Source organism: Falco naumanni, chromosome 6 (assembly GCF_017639655.2).
Source record: "Falco naumanni isolate bFalNau1 chromosome 6, bFalNau1.pat, whole genome shotgun sequence".
In the NCBI taxonomy this organism is placed as follows: Eukaryota; Metazoa; Chordata; class Aves; order Falconiformes; family Falconidae; genus Falco; species Falco naumanni.
The window spans coordinates 85,215,835-85,224,303 of NC_054059.1; the positions used below are offsets into that span (position 1 = coordinate 85,215,835).

The following is an 8,469-nucleotide window of genomic DNA, read 5'->3' on the forward strand; positions in this document are numbered from 1 at the left end:
GTGAATTCTCATACAAGTTTGTTACATGGCAACTAAGGGCATATTATTTATAGTTTTCAGCAATCTTGGAATTTGTACCCAGGTTCTGCAAACACAGAAGGCCTGGTCCCTTTCCAAAAAAAGAATGGGAACAAAAGTCAGTGAGCTTGAGGATGGCTGGGAAGAGCTGAGGGTTAAACTAAATCCAGCTGCCTCCTAGGAAAATGCAGCATTTTGCCTGAGGCCTCTCTTGACAGTTCTGACAGGTTTATAACAGAGCCAATATAGTTTTGAACAGCAAATTATCTTCATAACCCCTGCAATGGTTGAGTTACCCTGACAGTCTAGACAGCACAGATGCCTCTGCACTAAGCTGGTGATCCTGCCCTCACCTGTAGCACAGCAGCTGTTTTTCCTATTGATGGCTGTTTTATTTTGTTGGTGACTAATGTATCAAGCTGCTGGAAAACGAGTTACTCTTCCTCAGCCGGTCAGCATTCAAGTATGCAGTGCATATCGCTATCTGACTTTAATTTTTGACCATAGATGCAGCGTTTTAGGGGAGGAGGGTCAGACAGAGACCATGCTCATACCCATCACTTGACATTAAGTTTTTAAGTTCTCAGAATAAGGGCCAAGTCGCCTTGTGAAGTAGTGCCAGCGCCAAGAATAGAATTCCTTTACTTGCCATGTCTTCCTTTCAGCACCCTCCGGTGTGGTTTTTTCCATTGACGGAATTCGCTTTTTATTCAGGAAAAGGCTATATCCACCCTCCATCTGTGAGCATGTGCGTGCGTGTTTTCTTTCTCATAACTTCTCTTTGTGAGCTAATGGTGTAAGAGTTGCCTTAGTGAGGTCACACTGAGGCTCAGGCTTTCCAAGCTGTCACAGGCAGGCTTGGGAAGAATACGTGGCTGCAGCTGCTTTGGGTGGAAGCACTGATGCACACGCTTAACCCCCTGGCCCTCTCCATCCCCTCTTCTCACCCACCGGTTAGCTGACCTAAAGATTTCCCTGCAAATCCATCTGGCAGGCTGTAAAGTCTTGGCTCTGTTCTTGAGAACGGGAAATAAGCTTCAGGTCTACCTGGGATGTCTCGATCGACAGCAGATGAACCCGGTTCTTTTTGCTTCACCCAAGGACTGTAATGGAAAGCCTTCCCACCTTTCTGACGTGTAACAGGCTTGGGCTGAAGGCCTGATGAAGATCCAGACCGTGCTTCTGTTACAGAAAGAAAGCGAAGCCAGGGTCTTGGAGTATTGCAAAAATAAACGCCATGGACCAAGCCCACCCTGCAACAAATCACAGGCATACTCATAAAGGCCCTTTACAGTCTCTGCCGGACATGATGTAAGTGTTGAGTGGCCTGAGCAGCCCCTCCTCAGCCCCAGCCTGCTCTGGAAACTCCACGTGCACCCAGCCAGGCGCACACCCTCCCCACTGAGTCTGCTGCTGCAGGGACAGGGACAGCACTGCTTTTCACTCTGGCATCGATACTTGCTATATGTTCTTCAAAACCCACCCAGGCTATGCTGCTATAGCCGTGTGCCACAGGAACATTATGGCCACAAGAGAAGTGTTAGGCAGAAAAGAAGAGGCAGGGAGCGATAAGATGATGACTTTCTGGAGGTGAGCCTTAAGGGCATTACCCACCTTCATTAAAATTATATTCATGTTCCTCTAAACTAGGGTCAGGCCATTATTTATTACACGACCTAACTGCTTTTCCTTGTTGTGGACTGTATAGGAACAAGTAGCAGATAACTAGGAAACTTGTGCTCTTAAGAAGCAACCTAAAAACATCGGGGGGGGGGGGGGGGGGGGGGGGGCAGGAAGTGGCTACAGCTGCCATTATACCTTTACAAAACATCTTTGGAAGGTTAAAGAATCTAAGCACATCTCAGTAGGCAGAATTATTTTTTTTCCCCCTCTAAAGTTTGCAAATGATCCAAAACCACAGAAAAAGAATGGGATATTTTACAATTCAGGAGAGTTGTCTAGAAATCTTTCTGGAACAGTGATCCTTAAGGGGAGCGTCTGTGCCATTAGAAGTTTTGTACATAGGTTGTACTGTAGCATATATGACACCGCGTTTCTCAACCACCTTTCAAGGATCCCTGGAAGTTTTCCACAAAAACACTTCTACTGTTCCCCTCCACTTCATAGTCTGTAAGTTAAAAACCAGCATTCTGAAGATAGTTTCTCTCTCGGTTAGGTCTTTTGGTTTTCTTCCCCTAGTTTTTATACGGACTTTCTCGAAAAGGGAATACAGCAATGCAATTTTATGCTGAAAGTTATATTCCGTCCTATTATTTCATTTGACCTTCTTAATATATTGTATTTTACATAAGCGAAACAAAAGCTTCATTTGAAGAGGAGGACACAGTCTGTCACTTAGTGTGTTTAACAGTGTATCATTTTAAATATTTTTACCCTGAAGCTGCCACCATCTGGAAGTAGTTAGCATGGGGAAAACAATAAATAGCCCATCTACGTTCGTTCACAAGACTTGTTGCCTGCAGTATTTGGGCGAGAAGATTAGTATCCCCATTCATTAGTTTATTTATTCTACCCACACACAATGTGAAGTCATTTTTAAATTCAAACAGTTTGGAAAGCTCCTGCTGTTGCTTATGTGCTAAAGCCCAAGCTGAGGTTATCATGTTTGCCTTGCAGCAACAAACGTCAATTTGCACTCCATAAAGCATGGTACACAGCTTGTAGCTGTGTTTGTAGATGGCTGTAGGACATCAGCTGTAGCAAGGAAAGTACAGACAGATGAATCTCTAGTCTTAGCAGGCACAGAAAAAAAAAACCTATTCTACCCACTTGAAATTCAAATGCATTGCTAAGACATTTTTTTAAGAACTAAACCCAAAAGCTTATAAGCGGTTTTTCTGAATTGCTACTGTGTTCTTCTCCAGTCGCCCTGATGAGCATTCAGAGCTCACACAGCCCACAGCATGCCCCTCAGGACTGAAGTTTGCTCAAGTCTTGAAAACAAGAAGGTGATCGTGTTCCCAGAGCAGCCACTGTGCAGGCATACATTACAGAACGGAATGGCATGTTTCATTAAAATATCATTTCTGTGCAGCAAGGTTACAGCCTCAGATTTTAGTTGCTTTCCTACTTCCCTTTCAATAACTCCAGCAGTATTTGTGGTTATTAACATAACTTTTTTAGTACCTTGGTGAACTCACAAAAAACAGAGCTTATTTTTTTTTCTTTCCTGTATGATTCCACTTGGCTATGTCAAAGTCACAGCTCCCCCAGTACTCTATTTTAGACAATACTCAAAAAAAACCCCAAAAAAACCCAAACCAAACCAAAAATAACCCAAACCACAGGACTTCAACAGCAAGGGCAATTTCAGTCCTCATCCCACACTTATATTCAGTATCCTTTTAGTTTCATTGGGTTTATATTTGAAAATGGGGCTGAGTGCTGTGGACCCAATCCAACAAGTTACTTCAGCAGAACACGTACATACGTAAGGACTTTGAAGCCAAAGCACCAAGTACCTTCCAGGATTCAGTCGGTAGTCTATGGCAGAAACAGAAGTATCCTCAGAATGTTTCCTTTTCTCTGTTAGATTTTTTGGATATTAAAGAACACACGTCCATATCGTAATTCAGAAATCAAGATACTTTTACAAACAAGTGGCATCTCTGCCATGTTTTTTTACATCGGGGGTATGCTGGGAAGAACTATAGAATTTACTTACCAGAGCATGGTGTCCTTCGTCGCAAAAAAATATGTACCTGTCTCTAATCAATAGGTATTTGTTCGAGCAAATATTAGCTCTTCAACAGCAGCTACATTGGAAGTAGCTGCAGTTATCTCAGTTGCTTATGTTACTCAGAGCAAAGTTTTTCTGTTTGCTTCTTTTCTAATCCTTGTTCCCTGCACTTCAAGGGACGATAGGCTGAATCCAAAGCCTCTAGTGATACTAAAGCAACTCCACAAGCAGGGTAACTAATTTATTTGGACATCTAATTGGTAGTTTATTATTTTAAGGCTTTTTGAAAACTGTCTTCAAAGGTTAGTCCTATCTGCTTTAACACCTGGTAGAATGGCAACTCTGTTACTACTACCCAATGGTGAAGTTTTCCCAGTTCACGGGACTTCTTTCTAAGTTCAGCAGGCCAGTTTAAACAGGCTTATAATGATGCTCTTTACCTGCAACTGACCTTCTCCTTGTGTAACTTTTTTGGCTGGTCCTGTGACTCAGCCTGTTAGACATCATAGCCTAATGTCAGTAAATGCTGGAGGGATCAACACTTACACCTCAGCCACTACATTACAAACCAAAGAAAGTTGGCTGTTAGACATAAAATTGCTCCAGCCAAGAATCTGTAGTGCTTTCCATGTACCAAGTATCACACAGGACAGGAAAACAGAGGAGCCAATGAAGCAAAATAGAAGCCCAGCCCTCAGAGAAGCAAAAGAGCCTGAACACAGTGAGGTGTCCCCATGCTCCCCCCACCCCAAGGTTCCCACAGCTGTTCAGCATTGCTGTGTGGTGCTCCTGCCAAGCAGGTGTCTCTGCTTCCCTGAGGGCTGGTAACAAATGACTATTTGAGTTCAATTTGTGCAATGGAAACTGTTTCCATTACAAGCATAAGTGAAATCTATCCAAGCAACTGATTCTGGGATCCCAAAGCCCACGTGTTTTCATAACCTATACCGACATAGCCTTAGCCTTTCCACAGAGTCAGTCAGGTCAATGATTTCTTTGTTCCTCAGCTCATGAAACATGAGTTGGCAAACACCGCCTTCACTAGAGGGTACTCCTCTAAAACCCCTGGTTTAGAGGCTTGAACCCAGGTCTGCTCAGAGCTTTAAGTTCAAGAGATTGTTACTGCAAGAGACCCACTGCAAAGAGCTTACACACACATTCCTTCCTTATGCATAATTTAAATACTGTCAACACTTCTTTCTTTGCAGTCTAGTAATTCCTACATTAATCATTCTGCAGATCAGTTTGGTACTGCACAGAAGGATTGCATCATATTGTAACAATTTGACCAATCCTAAACTAAGGCTGCCAGATGTTGATTAATTAACTGCCTACTGTGACAGATTTTTAAGTGACCTGGTGTTTTAAGTTGATCATGCACAATCAGAACACTTACAACTTCCCAATACATTCCTCACATATGAGAAAACCAGGAAAGATAGCTTGAGCTATACTTCAGACTAAGCCTCTTGTCAAGTGTTCCTTTAATAGGTGTTTAGGAACCAAGTCTGTATGTTGAGATGAATCAGTATCTCACTACATGACAGTTTTGACATTTTCTCGAGGCACTGGAACACCTCTTAATCACCAGGTATGTGACATAGCTCTATCCATCCTTGAAAGAAGGCTCACTGAAGTCCTTCAGGGGACCTGACAAGCAGGTGGCTGTAGGGGATGGATATGACAGTTTATCTACAGCAGCCAGACTGGCAGAATTTAGTAGTAAGAACAGATGAACATTTGATTAAACTACAGTTCAGGTCATGCTATCTGCATTTAGGTTATGCTGACAACTAGTTGGTTTTGCTTATTTAAACAAGTAGTTACCTGTATCACAGATATTCAGTGTTTTCTGCAACAGTTGACAGTAGTTTACCCAGGTGTTAAACCTAACACTGCATTTGAACCCTGCTCTAGCACAGTCTGCTTAATCTTGCAGCTCAGGTATCTAACTTAAAGAACCATTTATAGGTATGGTTTTGCTCCTCTATGACCCAGCTTAAACCTTGTTATTGGCATTGAGAAACTCAAGAGCTGTGCAAGCAATGCTTCGTTCAAGAGGTATTGAGTTCAAATTCCCAGAATCATTCTAGGACCTTCTCCTAGACAGACTTTTACAGTCTTTCCCCAGATTAAAACTAGCATACAACTTAATACTTAAAAGCTTCTTTATTTTACTCTTAGACTTAGGCTTTAAGGACACCTTAAAAATCAGTTACATAACAAAGACTGATATTGCCAAAAAGTGAGATACAGTTCCAAAAAAAACCCACCCCTGTAGTGTCTTCAAATATAAAAATATATATCCAAATTATTAACTAGGAAAAGTGTACCACCATTTCTGCCTTGAGCTGGTCCTGCCAGCTTTTGGGTCATAACTCCCCACTACAGAGCTCAAGGGCTCCCATTGGAAGGAGCATCTCCAAGGTTCATGTCACAGGCATGATTCATAGCAAACTGTTTCGCTGCAGCACATGGACCAAGCCTTAAGTTTTTTGAAGGCATTCTGTAGTTTTCCCTTGAGCAGTGAGTAAAGAGCATCCAAACATCTCCTGGGAAGCATATGTCATATACACAAAGCCGTCTTCATCTCTGTAGTCCCTGTACACTTCTGCCATTGTCAAGGACATACTGGCTAGGCTTTTGTTGTTCACCAGCAGGTAGAAAGCTTGTGTAGCAGTTAGAGCCATCCTGCTTCTAATTGAAGAAGGAAGGAGAAACAAAGGATTAAGCCTTAGCAAATTTAGTAAGATTTCAACTTTAGTTTATGAAAGACATAAGGCTGAGCAGCTGCATGAACTGTGTACAAGAAATGCTGTGTAAAGTCATGATGTGGTTTAACGTTTTCATTAGCATGTATGTTTGGAAGCTGAAAGGCTTGTGCTTGGAGGAAAGGCTTACATTGTTAGACCATGAGTGCTACTGAGGCTGGGCTTTGGGCTCCCAATTAGCAGGGTGAAAGTGCTGAGTAGAAACAAAAAGCTTCTGCAGTACAGCTGTAGTAAAGGATTCCAGCATGGTCTGTTACACTTTTTATAAAGTCTATCTTCAAAAGAAGAGTCCTTTTCAGAGATGTTACATATGGGGATCAGGACCCAAGTTGTCCAAGAGCCAAAAGCATCTTTTACACAACATCTAGAGAGATCTTTTCCATACTCTAAAAAACATGCTGAAAGCACATAGCTTTCATGCTTTCTCAGAGAACATCACTAAGCACTTTGGGAGACTTTTCCCTGTAGTGTTTTCACAAAAGAAAACTTCAGAAGCACATTTCATGTCACTCACACCTAAGAGTTACTTTGAACCTGAGCAAATTCAGCAAGGCACAGTAAGAGAGCAAGGCAGTGACAGCTGTAAGCAGAACAGAAGCACAGAGCCCCAGCAGCAAGTTCATCAGGCACAAAGAAAGCAGAACAGGAGCCTAGTATATACTCACTACAGTTAGGGGAAAAGACTTTATGGATCCAAAAAAGCATAAATCACATTTCCCCCTCCTCCCCCCAAATGCACCTGTGAAAACATCTGTTGGTTTTCTTTAAAGCCTTACAAGAGAGGGAAGCCGGTGCTAACACCTTTATCCTCCTCCCTACCAAAGAAGACAGATGCTCCAGCACAGCACCAGAAAGTACCTGCCGGGAGGGCAGCACCAGCCCCACTGCAACACTGCATACCTGATGATGGTTATGAACTGTGTCATGGTCAGCTCCTCGGGAACCAGAAACTTGGTTTTGTCCAGGAGAGGAAGGTATTTCTCTTTATGGTACCTCTCAACAATTACCTGGGTTTAATTAGAAACACAATTAGTAAAATGGAAAACATCCAGGTCCCCCCCTTCCACTCCAGCACTTTAGGGAGTCGTTCCAAACGTTTCTTTGTCAAGAGCGGCAGCAACCCCCAGAACAAGACTCAGATTTACCGGGATTTTTGTTGGGAACTTCGCCCGGATTCCTGCTACTTCTTCCAGCCGGGTGGCTGCGCGGGAGAGAGAACAAGAGTTACGCGTGCGCGCAGCCCACCAGCACCGCTCAGCCCACCAGCACCGCTCAGCCCCCCCGCCGCCGCGCAGCCCCTACCGAAACTCTTGCGCAGCTTGAAAGGCCTGGCCGCCGGCGCCCCGGGCATCGCTTGCATCCTCCCGCCGCCGCGCTACGGGGATGCCGCTGCTGCCCTGCGCCTCTTATGGTGCCGGCGCAGGCTCCGCCCCGGCTGCTGCGCCGTGCCTTCAGCCGTGCCGTGCCGTGCCGTGCCGTGCCGTGCCGAGCCGGCCCCTGCCGGCAGCAGGCAGCCCCCGGCCGCTCCGGTCTCCCCTCGCCCCTTTTCCCCTGCCCGCTCGCCGCCGCCAAGGGGAGGCGCGGTGTGCTGCTGCTGCGCCTGCCGCCCTCTGTCCTAGCAGCACCCTTCTCCTGCGCTGCTCCCGCGGGTGGCGATAACCCCAGCTGCGGGATGGTTTGCGTGCAAGGCAATGTGATGCTTTCTGAGAGGTCTTTGGCTACCCTGTGGGGTGGTTGGAGGGTGCAGCTCAAGGCTGGACCGTCTCCATCTGTCTACCCTTTCCAGATGGACGGTTCAGAAGGCCAGTTACCTTCTTCCTACTTATAAACTGCTTTCAAACTACTTCTTTGGTTTTAGAAAAATAAAAAGTAAAAAAATTACATTTTTCATATCCTCAGGCTACCGGATTGCTTATTTTCTGAATGACTTGGGAGGTGAGTTTTAACTCTGGTTTTGTCTCTAAGGCACAGTTGTGATTT

The 8,469-nt window shown here is 44.5% G+C and overlaps 1 protein-coding gene across 1 annotated transcript; it reads right to left on the reverse strand.

The window, feature by feature from the left end:
- Positions 1 to 5,891: 5,891 nt before the first annotated feature.
- On the reverse strand, positions 5,892 to 7,919 carry MAP1LC3C (microtubule associated protein 1 light chain 3 gamma). The gene is made up of 4 exons (XM_040598454.1): positions 7,792 to 7,919; positions 7,635 to 7,690; positions 7,390 to 7,496; positions 5,892 to 6,415 (listed from the first exon to the last, which is right to left on the reverse strand). The coding sequence occupies exons 1-4, from the start codon at positions 7,847 to 7,849 to the stop codon at positions 6,205 to 6,207; spliced, it is 432 nt and encodes a 143-aa protein (XP_040454388.1). The 5' UTR covers positions 7,850 to 7,919; the 3' UTR covers positions 5,892 to 6,204.
- Positions 7,920 to 8,469: the final 550 nt, after the last annotated feature.

Coding starts and splice junctions, on each gene's coding strand:
- MAP1LC3C (XM_040598454.1), bottom strand. CDS start 7,849: ATGCAAGCGATGCCCGGGGCGCCGGCGGCCAGGCCTTTCAAGCTGCGC. Junction 7,691..7,791: donor CAAGCTGCGCAAGAGTTTCG/GTAGGGGCTGCG, acceptor TCTCCCGCGCAG/CCACCCGGCTGGAAGAAGTA. Junction 7,497..7,634: donor AGTTCCCAACAAAAATCCCG/GTAAATCTGAGT, acceptor AATTAAACCCAG/GTAATTGTTGAGAGGTACCA.